Source organism: Denticeps clupeoides, chromosome 3 (assembly GCF_900700375.1).
Source record: "Denticeps clupeoides chromosome 3, fDenClu1.1, whole genome shotgun sequence".
Lineage (NCBI taxonomy): Eukaryota > Metazoa > Chordata > Actinopteri > Clupeiformes > Denticipitidae > Denticeps > Denticeps clupeoides.
The window spans coordinates 4,274,262-4,291,776 of record NC_041709.1 but is presented as its reverse complement, the minus strand read 5'-3'; the positions used below and the strand labels follow the sequence as shown (position 1 = coordinate 4,291,776).

Below are 17,515 nucleotides of genomic sequence, written 5' to 3'. Positions count from 1 at the left end.
GCTGACAACATAAACAAGCCAAGATTTATCCTTCCAGAGCTGTTTCCTCAACTTCCTGTTTTTCCTTAATTAAAGAGTACTGCTTCATTTCCATACTTTAGATCTTCACCAGGTATTCACCCTTTCAAACCCCACTTACTGCTATCGTGTCCCTGAGACTCTTAACCCTGAGTGTCTCCCGGGGGACTGTCCCTGTAACTACTGATTGTTAGTGGCTCTGGATAAGGGTGTCTGATAAATGCCATAAATGTAAATCTGACATTTGTTAAATGCTTTCCATGGTGCATGGTTGGCCAAATGTGTTCTTGCCACTGATTGTCACATATACTTGAAATCCATCTGGAAGGAGGGAATAGGTTAAGTGGGGCCATAGGATAAAATGGTTTATATGAACATTTCCATCAGTAAAGATTCAATACCAAGCATACAGGACTTAGCATGCAGAATGTAGTAGCCACTCAAACTTTGACGTTCTTGCATTTGACTACAGTAGTCACAGTGATGCTAACTGAATCCATGAATATAAAAAAATAAATAAATCAGCCATTGGAAAACTGTCATGCTTGCAAAATCTTGTGCAAAAAAGTTGTGATGTAAAGTATGTGTGCTACATTATATGCAAAATTGTGGTTTAAACAATACAGTGAAAATCTGAGTGAAAAAAAAAAAAACATCTTTCTGCAGAAACTGGCCAAATCCGTCTACATTTCACCATTTTATTATTGAAATGTTGTGTATTCGGTTTTGTCCTCAAGGCCCTGAAATCCCATGCTGGTACTCTGCTGGAGAGCCTCTCACCATGAGACACCTGCATCTGCTTATGATCTCATATCGATCTCTCAGCCTCTGGCATTCCTCGCTTACGTTAATAACAGCACCTCAACCCAGCTCAAACACAGTCCGACATGTATACGCCTTACCAGTTAAACGCTTTTCCTGCAAACTCTGCAGATTTCTCTAAGTGCCACCCTACACCTCACTGCTTCACCTTCGCCGGTTTTATGAATCTCACCTCTGCTGTTTACTTAGCGGGTTAACACATCAGCCGCCATCCTTCACACGCTGCAGCGCGTTAGGTGAGCACGCGGGGAAATCACCCCAGCAAGTTCGGGAGGGAGAAAAATCAAGAGCTTAAAGGCTGAGCTCCCAGCCGCAAGCCTCCTCCATACAGCGGAAGAGAGGGAGGTGGGAAGGAGAGAGCGAGAGAGAGATGAGATGCGCACAATAAGTGCAAATGTCAGCGGCTCAGCTGTACTCGGCGCTCGGAGCGCACCACTGCTGGTTACACTCCACCTGCACCGTGGCGCGGCGAAGGCCTTATCTGCTCCACGCCGAACAGCCGGCAGCCACTGAATGAGACCTTGAGCCACAGATTACCAGAGAAGGTCAGCCGCATGTCAATGCGCTTTTTCACCATGATCCTTTTGGTTACCTGTACACAGCAGCCCGTACAACACATATCGTCACCGTGTTGTGGTGTGTTGAGGCTCGTGCTTTAATGGCTGCGTTTTTTTTTTAATCGTCAGGCTCTTTATATGTCGGTGTGTATAAATATTCAATTGTGTTCTCAAAAATTCAATTGTGGTCTGAAACAAAGAATTCAATTAAAACAGAACAGGACATTCAAAGAACACATAATGGAACTCACCAAAATGAACTGAATAAAATAACAAATCAACACAACAAAGTAGGACAGATTTATCAAAAAGAGAACAAAGTAGACCAGAACAGAACAATAACAAATGAAAAGCGTGTGATAAATAATAATAAAAAAAAAAACTACTTGCCTGTCTCCTGGTCACAGAGCTGTTCGCAGGGCTCGGTGGTCCGCTGGCCGCAGTAATCTCTGACCCACTGGGATGAGGTGTTGGTCTGGTAGTACAGGGTGAGCTTGGCGGGGTTCAGCCAGTTGGACACATCCAGGAAACTGCCCATGCTCACCACAAAACTGCTTCCTAGGTTTAAATCCAGAGGGACAACCTCCAAATGATCAGTAGCCAATCACCAGACGAAATCTGACCTCACCTTTCAAACACATTTGGAAAACGATTTAAAATCATGATCGACCAGTCACTTGAATGCTGTTTGTCATGCAATAGTAAGTTCATTTTTACATTCAGGGTCTAGACCAGGGGTCACCAACCCTGGTCCTGGAGAACACTTGTCCTTCATTTAGCCCACCTGATTCAACTTCTGTAGTCATTATCACTCAGTTCTAGAGTTAAATGAACATGTAAAGATCTAATCTGTGCATGACTGCTGCCCTCCAGGACCACAAAATATGAAAGGGTTTTAATTAATATTGAAAAGGGGGGTCCTCTTTACCGTACTTTACTAATTCCCTAGATCAGTCGCTTACTCTGAGCCAAATGTACATATTTGACAAAAGCATCTTTCAAAGGTTATTTTAATGATGGATGAACACCATTTCAGCATCAGTGCGTGTATAAAATGCAGAAAAAACTGCAGTAATTGCTTCTAGTATCCCCAATTGCCTTCAGCCACTCCACTCTGTCACTCCTCGGGGACGATTAGCACACCAGTAGGTCCGCATGCCAGAGGGTGGCATCCGCACACCATCATACCTCATTACCAAATGCCAAGGACATGCTACCATGGCGGCATACCTACATCTCCTTATATCTCCCTACGGACCTCATCGTTATGATCGGCGCCTAGGTAGCACCAGCCACTGCCCAGCGGCCTATACGACAGTCCGCTGCGCAAGTCATCTGAACGTTGCTAAGCTGCATGAATGCCTCCGATGGCTGAACGGATTGCTCCTCTTTCACACTATTGATTATTTTGCTCTAATGGGAAGAAGGGGAGAAGACTGTGTTTCCTCCTCCGTTGCATAGCAGCGCAGGCAGGTTTGCATCATTTGTTACTCCATGAGCATGAGGTGGAGCAGCCACCTCACTATTTGTAAAGCTTTAGTTTTTTTTGTCTTCCAGGCTGCTTTGGCCTTGTAAGAACTTCAGAGCCTCTCATGTGCTACACTTGTATTTGGTGGTTGGGATTTTAAAACGCAAGGGGTAGATACCGCCACGGCTGATTGGCTACGACTCGTCTCTGAGCAGCAGCTGATTGGGGAGTATTTGGCTCGCGGACCTTCGCGATTTAATTCCACCAACAGCTTGCGGCATTAAAATCCCTGCATGTTATCGCCTATGCAAATGCCCGCAAAGTCTGCCTGCGGGAAGAGAGTGAAGAGGTGAGACCAGGAAGGCATTTTGCTGAAGTATCACCTTTTAAAATTAGCCATAGTAAATTAATCTCTCTCTCTCTCCCTCTCTCTGCTTCTTTAGGCATGTCTCTCTCACCCCTCGAGATGGTTCTGAGTGAGGCCTGCATGCCCGTTCTGCTGATGTGTCGACTGAAGCATTGATAAGGGGGGCGGCGAGGGGGGTTTTAATTAAATTTCTCTGCTACTCATAATCATCTCGCTCTCCCATGGCCCCGTGGTGCAGCAAGTCTGGGCAGGAGCTCGCTCTATCAGGCCGGCGCCAGGCTCCACTGGTTTCAGCAGCCCGAGGCAGGCACAGGCATCGGGATGAAATTGCAGCAAAGTCTCGGTTTCAGTCCATTCCTGCTCACAGTAAGACACAAGGCCTGCTGAGCTTCACATTGCCTCCATTCAGCCTAAACTTCTGAAACGATTTGTTGCTTGCTGAGTAGCTCTGGTTGAATGACTGTATTCAAAGAGAAGCAAGGTTTCTGCAGACATGGCTTTAGCATAAAACTAGATGACCTTCACCCTAATTTGATCCTGTACCACCAAAAAGTAGCTTAGTGCTGTAGTTCCTGGCACCACTCTTTAAATTAAATATAGATAAACACCCAGCTACAACTCAACTGGACTGATTTTTTTTTTTTTAGTTGCTAGAATAATCAAGCCTATGTCATCTTGAGGCATACAAGGCTGATTATTTTTATTTCTCATGTGGCTCTCACACTCAAAAATATAAATAAAAAAAAGGTATGCATATTATATTGGATATCTGATATTATGGTTGGTTACATAGCATCACAGACTGCTGATATGCTCATAGTTCTCCATATCTGCACTGGTGCACTGATCTACAGTCCTTCACCACGGTCCCTGCGACCTCATCAGAACATTGTACATTATGCAACACACACACACACATATATGCTCTATATTTTTCCCCATAAGAAAATAAATGTTTGACCTGTAAAAATACACTGTGAATACAGTGAGTCAGACCCCCATTTTAACGGTCCACGTATTGTATTTTTTCCTCTGAAAGAACATCATTATGGTGCCTCAAGCCTCTCCACATATTTTCAGGTGGCATCTTAGATGCTGAAAAATGCAAGAAGTTCTTCAAAAAATTCCAACACTTTATTTTATTCATACAGTCACACACAAAAAAACATCTGCTGCATTCTGAAGCAAACAATCCAGACCCAACCCTTTCTATAAAATAAAGTCTGGAACTGTTGTGAAACAACAGTAGAGAGCAAAAGGTCATTGCGGAGTTGACAGAGTTCGATATAAGAGCGCTCGGACTCACCGTCTGCGACAAAGTGCTCGGGGACGTGCAGGGTGACCTTGACAGACAGGGGGCAGGAGATCTGTGTGCTGTACACCACGGCCAGGACGCACGTGCTGATGGTGATTAATGTTAGCGTGGCCTTGTTCACTGGGCTGTGCGGACAACCTGCGGAGCAGACAGTGAACATTGTCAGAATGAGGCGGAGGACGACCAAGCACCCCTGCAGCCGACGGATCGCTTTGATGGAGTCTTCTGGCTGGATTCAGAGCCAAGAGTGCCTGCTGTATTTCTACCATTCAGTCGGGGGAACACATGCTTGGCTAAAAAGCTGCTTGTTTCGGTGTCAGAGGTCTGTAATTTAGTCCTGCATTAGCAGCATGCTTATGGGCACCCAAAACTATTCTAAATGGCACTCAGATGGCGAGTGCAGGTTAGCAATTTATGGTGACCTGATATCACTGAGAGGTCATCCTTTAATTGGAAATGTCACTCTGAATTATAGCAACTATTCCCAACCTCAATTCCCACTTTGTGTCCACATAAGGCAAATCGAGGTAAGTCCAATACAGTATGTCCTGCAGAGAGGTTCAATATCTGACAGTAAATTGGACAGAGTGGTGAGATTCAGAGACTCTGCTTGTCTGATTCATGTAGGCTTACTGGGACAATTAATCTGCAAGATAAAATATGAGCAGAAATCATCCTGGGTCCCTCTCCCAGCACATCTGTACACGTGATTAATGTCATCATCTGTCACTTTCTTTTATTTATTTATTATTTTCTTATTTTTTGTTTCTGTGGATCAGTTCTCTTAAAATTGTCATGGGACTTCAAAGCATTACGGTGATAGTTCTAAACAAACTGTTGATCAATTATGTGTGGTTAGGACTAGGTGAAGGTTAAAGAGAAAGAACATAACCCTGTGTGTGTGTGTGTGAGTGTGTAAAGTTACTTATCTTGAATCACCTAAGATAGCCTATATTTACAGTATACCTGCCATTGAGGAAAAATGACACATTTACATTCCCACGTAATCGTTCACACTTGTTAGGTACCATGTATTGTGTATTCCCAACTAACTGAATGAAAGGGTATGGGGAGCACGTACCTTCCATGAGACATGTATACATGGATTAAGAGATAGAACATACCATGGTCCACAAAATGATGCTTTAAAATGGATTATTCACATTAACAGGATGCTGTATGACTGTTCAGATTATGTAGAAATCAGTTCCTTTATAGATTACTGTACAATCACAACCTGTCAATCCCACTGGACCAGCACCAGAGGATTAATGGTAATTGTACTGGGTCAGTAGGAGATTTTACAATGCTGCTCCCATTCTCACACAAATGCACTGTGTGTTCGAATTGCATGGTAATCCTGTCAGTGAAAAAAAGCTCCATGTCCTTTAAGTCTTGGTGTGCAAGTCTTGATAAATTTCATAATTCACTGAGTTCTTAATGTATATTCACTGAATGCATAACAATTTGACAATTTGACAATTAGACAGACAATGCAGCTCAATTTCAAGTGCTGGATTTTCTTGAAGATTACATCATGTATTACACCATCTGAGAACCAGTTATGAGAACAGCCTAGACTGGGATGACCACTTGGGTAAGGTTGGCAATGCCAGTAGACATTCCAGGAAGGAAGAGAGTAGTCTTAATGGAGTATTATAATTGTGTCCAGTTAGATGGGTGAGACCTAGAAGTCACTCTTAAATGGAGCATGAGTGGATTGAATTTTAACAGCAGGGGGTTGGTGGCCTTTTTGGATACGACAAGGCTATAAACCCAGTCACCACTGAAGGTCAGCAGCAGCTTCCCATTCAGGCAGTTCCATGCTTTTCTCTGGGAGATAGGATCCATTGAAACACTCAAATAATCTGTTCTCCCCTTCATGGGGACTGTGGAAAGCTGAAAACATGTGCATATTGTGAAGAGGTGACACGGATATATAGCAGCAAAACGTGATACAAACAGCTGAAAAAAAATACTTTTTTGTGTGTGTGAGAGAGAGGGAGTGTGTGTGGGTGGTAAACTATTGTGGAGAGCAACAAATGCGAAGAAATGAGGCCAAAAGGAAAAAATACAGGATACAAATACATTCACAGTGCCAGCAAATGTGGCAAAAATTGTATTTTCTTCTGCCAAAGTCACATGCAGTCTGACACTTCCAAACTCAAATTCTGTACACATCTGACACACAGCAGCTAGGTCAGAACTCATTTGAATCTCATGCAATATTTCGACATCTCAACATATAGGGCTCAATTTAAAAGAAGCATGTCAGGGGCACACTGCTGCCATGTTGCTATTTTAAAGTAGTGTTGTGACATTGTGCTTCCGACCAACATCGACCACATCTAAAGTCAGTGGTGCATTATTATACACTATTCTAGCTAATCAACACAATTCTACAGATGACTTTGAAACTCCATTCTAATGTGATGGAATGATATTTGTAATGCATTTATCAAACACTCATACAGAGTGACTTACAACCAGTAGTAACAGGGACAGTGCTTGCTCAGGGGCATAATGGTAGCAAGTGGGGTTTGTCCCTGTGATTCTGAGGTCTTCAGGTTAACAGGCAATTGTCTTGACCACTATGCTACTGCCACTATATGAAATTATTGTGAGGTATATTCACTTCGAGGAGTCCTCTTAGCCAATCAGAATGTTTGTTTGGGACCAACTGCGTTATATTCAGGGTTGAATCCTAATCCTGTAATTGTGATGTGTAAGATAAGGATGGAGCTATTACATCGACCTCCACTACCAATCATCATAGACACGACTTTCCTCCACGGTGCAAATGTTTACAGCAGTGACCAATATAGGCCACATTATTAAGCACAGAAGGAGGAAAATGACCAACTGTGAACATCTTAGTTGTAAATCAGTGTGGGGTATATGGACTATTATAATACTTTAGCTACCTGTGGCCTCACCCATCATATGACAGACTGTGTTTAAGGAAAATACAGGGATGGCGCTGACGGTCTTGAGACCATGGCTTTCAGCTGCTAATCCCATCCTTGCTCCTCTCACCCTCTCCTAAATAATTAGGCCCTTAAGTGGGACCTCAATTATTGAAAAAGCCCATAAAGTGCAGCAACAAATGCAGCAACACGAAAACGCCGGAGCACAGGAGTGTTAATGAACATATTCCTGTGCACGTGCACACTCTCTATCATACGCACACACACACACACACACAATCCCTCTGTCCCTCTCTCTCAGGAGTGTGCTGGCTCCACCAGTCCTTGATGGAGATAAGGAGTCCGTGTCCTTCACACTTCTGTGCTCAGGGTAACCAGCTGAAGAATCTCAGCTATGCCCTTTCAGAGCCGGGACCCATAGCATAACTGGGGGGGGGCAGCGAATGCCATGCCACTCCCTGACGAGCCTGTCCACGCCTCCTGAGGGGCAGCGGAAAACTCCAGTGCATTATCGCTCCCCGAGAAAAAAAAAAAAAAAAAAACGCATATCTGGCCCCTACACCCTGGTGTATTTGTCCTCTCTAAGTAATCTAATGCTCAGTGGCCATCCTCTGGGAAAACAAACTGTGCTGTGTCCTGGAGACAAGGCTGGCGCTGGCGCTGCCGCTGCCGCGACTTCCTGGGCCTGACGAGTGCTCCCGCATGAAAATGTTTCATACATTCGACGGATCGCCAAGGCGACCCGGGAAATAAGATTTCATCCTTGCATATCACAGATCAAGATGAGGTGAAGCGACCGGGGCCGCCAGTGTTTCCATTTCTCCTGGTAGGAAGCTCACTCTCATTCTGCACAATTTACCCAGCAGATAGGAGCTTTCACACATGCACAATAGCGCCAAAGGTTACGTCTTTACAGAATAGCTTCAGAAGAAATGCTAAAAGTTATCGTTGGGGGGAGGGGGGTTAAATAAAAAAAAATGGAAGTAAAGATGGCATGCCACACCAAAAGTACGCCATCCATTACATTAAAATGTGGCCTTTAAAGACAAAAAAGCCATACGTTTGGAGCCAGCTCTTTAAACAGCAGGGTGAGTTACTGTATCTGGCCTTTCAAAAGCACACATATAATGCGCTTTCTGAGCAAAGCGCCTGACATTTTCCTTTTTCTGCTCGCACATTTCTTCCTAGACTCGCCCCACACCTGTATTTTTGGCAATGTCTGAAACGAGCACACTCGAACAAGGTTTTATCATCTTAAGGGCAGTCACACATCAATGCGCAGGGGACGGGAGCGATAACAAACTCTCAATTTAGAGGAGCGAAAAGAGACAGAGAGACAGGAAGCCCAGAATAAAAGTTGCCACTAATGATAGACATAAAGGGGCCAGGATGTGTGTGTGTGTATAAATATATATTAAACCCTCTTGAGGTCTCATTAAAAATAAAACAGATAATACTAAACAGTTTTTTTAGGCAGCACATTTCTATTAGACAAGAAGGTAATAGTACATCAGCCCATCATGAAGAATAATCACTGAATGGGATTAGATTCAGAGCAATCCTGGGATTTACCTAAATAAATCGTAAAGCTCTTTGATACCTGGTGCTTAGTGACAAGTGAGCTACAAAATGAACATAATGAACCAGATTTAATAAAGGATTAGATCATGAAGGATCTTCATCGTCATCACATTAGTGCATATTAAGACATGCGTTAAATCCACAGGTAGGGCAATTCACATTCACATGTTCATTTAACATTTCGTTCAAATGAAACTGCACTTTGCTAAAAAAATGGTTCCAATAAAAATATGAAAGAGGACAATATTATTAAATGTTAATCTCTTGGTTCGAGACTTTGCTGAGGCCATGGATTTAATATGAAAGAAAGAAAACTTTCACAAATTGCAACATTTGTGATAATAACATACTTATGAGAGCTAAATTGGACTTTTGTCCAATGTACCTACCATGACAGCCCATGTTTTCAAATTAATATCATAATTTAAAAAGATCACCTTGAAAAATGCAGATAGATCAAAATAATCAACCTTATTTTCCGCAATGTCAAACTGCAAATGTTACCCATCACTACTAGGTTTTTATTTCTTTCCTTTATGTGAACTGTGCATTCCAGAAGAGGACCTGAAGATGACAGTCCAACTTCAAAGTCAAAATGTCAACATAAACTTTATCTCAGTGTCAGGACCCGTTCTGGCAGGGGCTACTCCAGGTCCGGAATTTGGATGTTCGTCCTGTTTGTTTCCTGATTGTTTTCACCTGTGTATGACTGTATAAAGCTGCCCACTTCCCGTCTGTTCGCCGTGAAGTCATTGTTACTTTTATGTTTCCCCTGTCCTGTTCTTCATGTATTAAACCCGTTTCCTGACGTTGTGTGTATGCGTCCTTCTTCCTCGCCTTGTCCAGCAATTGTGCCTGATCTCCTTCCTCACCATGTCAAACCAGCAAGACAAGATATGCAATTCAGTGTACAGAATGACGAGTCACGGCGAGTCTCCCGCTGCAGTAAAGCAAGAAACAAATAGCTCACAACATAGGCATATTTACATGGAGTAGGAGTATATAAAAATAATGAATATCTATATACTTTATGCTAGAAGTGGGATACATGTATGTAAACTTTTAACTTTAATATGGATAAAAGTTCCGGAGAATGAGGTTGTAGTTCATAAAGACTTTTTATTGTCATTCATCACCGAGACAGTGTACATCAAATGAAGTCCAAACAGGTTGGTCTTTCCCTTACTTCTACATGCAAACTGAATTAAACGTAAAAATGCTTTGGCCCTGCGGAGTGTGTGTTCTCATTCTGTAACATTTTCCATCTTCTGATCCTGCGCCATTGCTGCCACACTTTGACACATTATGTTTCTTCACTCCCTCAATTCATCTACACGTGAGATGCATTTTTTTATTCCCAATAATACGCTACCAGTTATTATTACACTTTTTTTGTACTGTAGGGGTCCTAAGCTCAAGGCAAGTAACTGCACTCGGCAGATTATATCTTAAAGTCTGCCATTTTCAAAAAAAACAAGCGACTGCCTCCAGATAGAGGGCTGATGTCGGCTGTATGTTTACCACAGAAAACCGGGTTTCCAGCAGCTGTCGAGCATCATCCCTTTAAGATCTTTAAACAAAACCGTGTCTTCCCTCCAAGCTTGTGAGAATATCTCACCTGTCAGTAGTTGAGAGAGACATCAAACCAGCATTCTTCCTTGTTGCAGTTTATTACCTTTCTTTCTTCTTCTTCTTTTTTTCCTCTTATGGTTGGAGTTCAGCCTGTGGTGAATCAGTCACCAGTGACCAACTTCCACATATGTGTTCAGCCACACTGGTCTGGACTGTTTTATGCCTTAGCAAGCACTAAAATCTGAATTGCATACAAATATGAAATACATTAAAGTTTTCCCTTGGCATAAATAAACCAATAATGTACGCAATTTAGCCACAAATTTTCTATGTCCTTAAAAAGTGTTGTTTTATAATGGATTTTAGTTATTTGGCTGGAAATTGCATTAATAAAAAAATTGTCATATAAAATGAAGCTGATGCTTCAATTTAGAACATATAACATAATATTGCCATTTGTTATATGTTCTAGAGCTGGTGTTTTTCACCCAAATCCTGGAGGGCTTTTATCACGCCCGAGCTCTCCTGAACTAAGCTCTCCAAAACTAGGGCTGGAGACATTTCAAAATCTTTTCAGTGCCAGCGGCACTGGGTGCAGTGGGTACAAAACTGTGAGAAACTGCAAAACTAAAAGGCCAGGAAACAAATATGATTGATCTAAAAGAGGCCAAAAAATGGCTCAGGGATCACCACCATCTCAAGGCAGACACTCCAGCAGTCTCTGTTTAAGGGTGGCCTCCATGTACGCCAACCAATGTGCACTCCACTTCTGACATTAATACATAAGCTTGTGTAAGTCTTTGAAAAGCATGAGAGGTGAAGGCTTCTGGTCAACAATTCTGTGGATATATAAGACATGTTGTTCAAACGCACAGACCTAGGAGAATTAGTAATTGCACCATCCCCATGGTCAAGCACAGTACTGGTGTGGTAACTTTGTGGAAGTTCTTTGGCAACCTTGCAACATTTGTAATGGCATCATTACAAAAACAGACTACAGATTCTGGACAAAAACATCAGGAATTATGCAGAAATCACCTGGCCATGGCAAGCACTGCATTCCCCAACAACAAGAGGAACTGTGAATATCTGTAGCTCGCTTAAAGACAAAAAAGTATAGGTGACTCCTTAAGACTATAACAGCTCAGTATAATCCACAGAGGGATAGAGATTTGAAGAAATGTTGATCGCTGCTCGGGGACAGGAGAAAAGCACTAAATTAGGTCAGCGAATGCAGATGCCCGAAAGGTGCACAGAGTGTGCTGCTTTTTACATCTTCATAATCCGAGATTGGTTTCAAATTACTGCAGCGGTGGAATGAAGAAAACTAATAGATGAAGAAAAAGGGAGAAGTCTGGTTGGCACGATAGCCTACCTTTACTGCGCCTCCGGCCTCTGTGCTCTGTGTAAAACTTCATCTGCATCTCGTCCTCAGCCTCCGAGCCTGAGTCTCCCTGGCGGCCGAACACACTGCCTGCTTTATAGAGGTGGGAGAGCAAAGAACACAGGAAGGCTGTGAACAAATCTTCAACAACCTTAAATCATTTAGGACATGCTTATTTTACCAGCATTATTCAGCATTATTCAGCATTATTCGTGCAAATGTGGCACACATCACTTTGTACGGCTGTTGAGATCTTAAGGTTCTGTATTATAATATATTGTATTTCAGGGCTATGCACGCTTGAAATGAATACGTAATTTTCTCATGTTTTAGCCCAATAGGCTGCAAGCAGCTGGAACTGAAAAAAAAGTGACAGGTAAAAAAAAAAAATGGTTAAAAATAATGTACTGAAGCAGAAAAAGGCTGAGAAGCACTGTTTAACATGCGCAGTAAAAAAAATGTGAAAGAACAATTTCTTGTAAATAATTTATAGTAAAAATTAAAACAGAATTTCATGCAAGCTAAATGTTTTTTTTTTTTTTTAAGTGACTGAACAACCTCTGACCTACAGTGAACACCAGAGCAAAAGGATTTCATTAGCAGTGTTCAACTCTGCCAACCAGCAGAGCAGGACAACAACCCGCAGTTTCCACACATACATCACCAATTATCCGTTTTATTGAGTGTTGAGTTACATTAGCTGCTACAGGTCACGGACAAAGTATGAGTCAAAGAACGGACTGTGTTGCAAGTGATTGTAATTCCAAAAACACAAAATGAAGCTTTTAAAAGTAAATGTTATGGTCATGCCTGAACCTTCACAAACATGACACAATGGGTACAATTTTTGAACTGGCACCAAGTAAAGCGTCCTCAGGATTTTTGCAAACAATTGTCTGTATCTTGAATAAGAGAGACTAACTACAAATTTACTGGTGAGTGATTATTTCATTAACCCAGAGCCCGATTTTTAATGAGGATTTTATGCTTTGGCCTTACACCAGTGAACATGTCCCACTCTTACTGCATAGCACTACGCTTAATGCCACAGAGTGCCCAATGACTCAATTCATTGAAACTGCACATCTGTCTCCAAACCAACACTATAAAACACTAAGCTGTACTTCATTTAGACTAATTAAATTCACTGGCTGATTATAATATTCTTAAGTAATACCACACCGCCATGAGCACCGGTGTGCTGCCATGCAAGTAGAAGATACTGCACCCAGTAAATCAAGGAAAATTTCAATTACTTTTGAAGCGATCACATGATGAGATATACGCACTTCTAATAATGATCAAACCCAATCACAGCTTGAGGTCAGAGTTAATAAAATACCAAGTGGAGTAAAAATGTAAGGGCCAATAATCACTCAGTTGCCCCGATAAAAAAGGTGCGTTCATATTAGAAAAAGGGCTACATGGTATAACAACCATAATGTCTCCTGAAGCAAAACACTCGCAGATTGGAACAAAAGTGGTGTATCTTGAAAGACAAGCATGGAAAAAAGTCTTATCGAATATTGAAAAGCTATTTCCTCAGCCAAATGTGCATACCTTTCTTCCTTGATAAAAGACAACAAGGATAATCCTTGTTTCCTATTCGCCACCATTGTGCAACTAACAAGAGTTAATGACTGTTCCACAGAGGAAACAACTTCACTCAGGAGCAGCACTTTCAGGAATTAACAACATGATAACACTGTTAAGAGAAAACATTTCAGCAAAGAGTTTATACTCATGATGAGAACTACCCTTATGTTAATGAGGATTTACTTGAGCAATCATTTAGAACTTTTTGAATCTATCTCCTTCATCTCTTCAGCTACTTAGCATCGAAGAATCTGCATGGTCTCTGAAGTAATATAACCTCAATGAACTTAGAGGGCTGAAAACTGCTACCTTCTCATGAAGCAATCCCTGGATGTAGTCCACACTGCACTACATCTGTGATCTGACATGATGATCTTGGGGTAATCCAATGCTGACCAGAGGAGGATGGGTTGAGTTTTGGCTCCTCTCAAGGTTTCTTCCTTTTTCAGGGAGCTTGTCCTTACCACTGCCAACCTTTGACTTGCTCACTACAAGCACTGTTCTAATGTGAGATGTAAATTGTAAAATACACATACTAATGTGAAAATTCACATACTAGTACAAAAAGGTTGATTGAATATCTCTTAAAAATAATAATGTTATTGTTATTATAATAATTTGCATAATTGCATCTGAATTAAAATAAAGGTTGATTAAACATGTATGTATTTGCATCATCATTTGCATCTCTGGAGATATGTCAGTAATGAAGTGCAGCTATCCTCCCAGCATGATGAAATATTCTTTCATGGCTGTTCATGTACCGTCTACATAAGATGAGAATAAATATACTCAAAAAAAACATACTCCATTCAAAACATGGAAATTCTTGTTTAATATTTTCGGAGCAAAGGCTTCAGCAGCAAACATACTCTTCTCTTTAAATCTGATAGCATGTAAATGGAAATTTGAATAGAAGCTTGTTTGCGTTTTTCCTTTTTTCCACCCTGAAGCTAACAATCACACTCCAGAAAATGCCTTTCTGCTTCTATCGTGAAGAACACAAAACGAAAAAAAGCACTTTACTCAGTGTAGCCTGCACGTTTGGAAGTCTGTACAAAAATCCAGATTAAAAGTGTAAAGCAAGGTTTGACTGTAATGAGTAACAGAGGGAGAAGGAGTGCATTTGCACTACTCAAGTTTTTGAAATAATTATGTTTAGGGGGGAAAAAAAGAAATAAATTAGCATACTCAATGGAAGATATTCAGAAACACCCCCGATGTCCCACTTGCACAGATTCGGCAGTGGTCTTGGAAGGATTATCAAGTGCATTGGCTTAAAAAGCTGTTTGCTTGATTGCCTTGCAAGGTAGGTGCACACTTCACGGCTTTATGGAGCCCATCAGCTGAAAGGCATGCTCCTAACCACGGTATAAAGCAATCACAGCTCACATCAAATGGATGATGGACTGTAGCAGTGGAGAAGCGCAGCGAGGCGTTACAGCATGCTTCTGTGCAAGAAGCTTCAGCCGCCCGCCGATTCACAGAGGACCCCTGGCAAGGCGAGGCTCAAAGAGTTTTGTTTGTAGCAAGCAAAGGAGAAGAAATAGGAAAGTAACACAAACTGGCCATTTTGATGCAGAATTCAACAGTGAAATGATAATAGATGTGTTGCAAGGTTTTATAGGAAGTGTACGTCAAACTCAATAAAAAAACAATCCAAATGATTTTTTTCCAGATTGCATAAAAAATTCTGGAATTCTGAAACATTTTTTTTTTATTGTTGTATTGTACTGAATGGTGTCAGGGGAAAACAAAACTCCAAATGCCACATCCCATTCGTGACTTAAGTTTATTCTATTTAGTTTATTGGATTATTCTACAATATTGCCGCTTAGGAAAAAAGGGTCTCAGTGAACAAGTGGCAGAATTAAGCATAATTTATTTTTATGTTAATTAACCTAAACAAGCATCATTTATATTTATGTTAAATCAATGCCTCTTTCTTGTATTGATCTATCCCATCAACCCATTTCCCAGCTGTTTGTCCCATTAAATCAAGAACAATGTGGGGGCAGGGATCAAGCTGGTGCTACTGCAAATTTGACAAAGGGATGTTCACAATACACTAAAAACTTCAGCAAGACCAAAATGGCGGCCAGCAGCTACCATCTGCAGTCCCTTCGCACACGTGCTTTCATGTAAATGTTTTGGCTAAACCACTGCTGGCACACTGCATATTACTTCCGTTTAACAGTTAAAGTGCTCTGTGAGCAGGAAGCCTCTAATCTCCCCTCTGTCTCGCCATTCCTCGTCTTGAGCTGCTTAATTCTCTTACTTGCCGAGACTCGCTCTCCCCAAGCACGATGAGGAGTCATTTCGATTTCAGTCACGTACCATTATGGGGAAGATTGATAAAAGCTTTAATTGTTTAATTGCGAGTGTGCAGGGAATGTAAAGGCAGGCGAGGGCCACACACACAGAAGGAAGGCTGTTCCTCTGATTGGGTGGGAAATGTCACAGAGCCATTATCCTCTGCCTGGGAGATCACGTCTCCTGGGAGAACAGGTCTGGCACTGGAAGGTGCTGTTATCTGTGTGCTGTTGATCTTGGGTAGAAAGCATTTATGTCAAAATTATTCCACACTCCACTAAATGAATGTAACCCCACCCACACATGAACACACGCACACACACATACAATATATTATATTTTATAAGAACCATGGTAATGTCAGTGTAATAGGTGTGTTACAAAGCAATTACACGCATGCCTATAACTTACTTATTATCTTACCACACACACACACAAAAGTAGTCCATTCATAATATATAAACATGGGAGGCAATAGCAGGAAATAAAAACTAAATTATAAACATGACTAGATTATAGCCAGCATCTGTTGGAAAGATTGGAAATTGGTACATGATCATACTATTTAAAATAGTACTTGCTAAACAGTAGTGTTGAATTTGCCCAATACAAACATAAGAACATTTATTTAATTTATTAAACAATCAAAACTTATCATTTTCAACTATTGGAATGGGAGACGTTCAGGGTCTTTCCAAATCTGCTTGTACCTTCACTGAGTGTTTAGCACATCACATAGCATATCAGATATTTGAGATGTTTTCATATTAGCATGTATTGGAAAGTGATCAGCAGTTTAACTGTAGAGGTTTAACTGAAGTGATGCTCAGGATCAAACAACCAAAACACACACAAGTCCAAGAAGAATCCGATCAGGAAACATTAGCGCAACTGGCCTCTCCTCAAAGTTTAGCCTTAAACCCGTGGCCGGGGTGCAGCAGAATGGAGAGAGGAAAATGACAGGGCCGCAGCGGCCAACGGCAATAATCCCGGAGGACTGTATGAGTGTGGCAGTGATATATCTCGAAATCTTGATTCAAAGTAGATCCCCTAATGCCGGGGAATCAAACAAGGATCTAGATGCTTTATAAGCTGTGAATATATTTATAATGCGGAAAAGCAGTGACGTCGCTGTCCTCCCCTGCTCTCCGGGGGGCGTTATATCCAACCAGTTCACACTTCACGTGGATGCCGCTCCTCTCCAGCTGAATATACATTGATGTCACGGCACCAGAGTGGCTCGCCTCTGTAGGACCCCCTGTTCCAGTTTGATCTGCAAATTGAGCTCCAGAGACCCAGAGCTGACTGCAGAATATCCACTGGAAGCAAGAAGATCAAACACATGTGAGGGAAAGAGGGGAGAAGAGAAGCATGGTGTAGAATTGCTTCTTTAACAGTGGTGTTAATGAAGACACACAGGCTAAGAGATGTCGGAAGAGTTAAAAAAATGATAATAATTATAAAAAAAAAAAAAGGACGGCCTCATATGTGTGTGGACACAACACTAATAAAAATAACTTCTCTTCCTCTGTTGACTGCCTGATCCCCGAAAGGCAGAACTGTTGTCCAATTCCAAATCCCATAAAGCGCAGAGA

The 17,515-nt window shown here is 41.6% G+C and overlaps 1 protein-coding gene across 4 annotated transcripts in view; it reads right to left on the bottom strand.

The window, feature by feature from the left end:
* The window catches only part of astn2 (astrotactin 2), a 260,288-nt gene that overhangs the window by 119,785 nt on the left and 122,988 nt on the right, over nt 1–17,515 (bottom strand). For 3 of the 4 annotated variants that reach the window (XM_028971803.1, XM_028971806.1, XM_028971807.1), the window contains exons 5-7: nt 12,003–12,104; nt 4,539–4,685; nt 1,788–1,955 (exon numbers count right to left, since the gene is read on the bottom strand). In XM_028971803.1, the coding sequence (XP_028827636.1) occupies nt 1,788–1,955; nt 4,539–4,685; nt 12,003–12,104 (417 nt within the window). The remainder of the gene's footprint in view (nt 1–1,787; nt 1,956–4,538; nt 4,686–12,002; nt 12,105–17,515) is intronic. The other variant, XM_028971805.1, reaches the window with a different exon arrangement.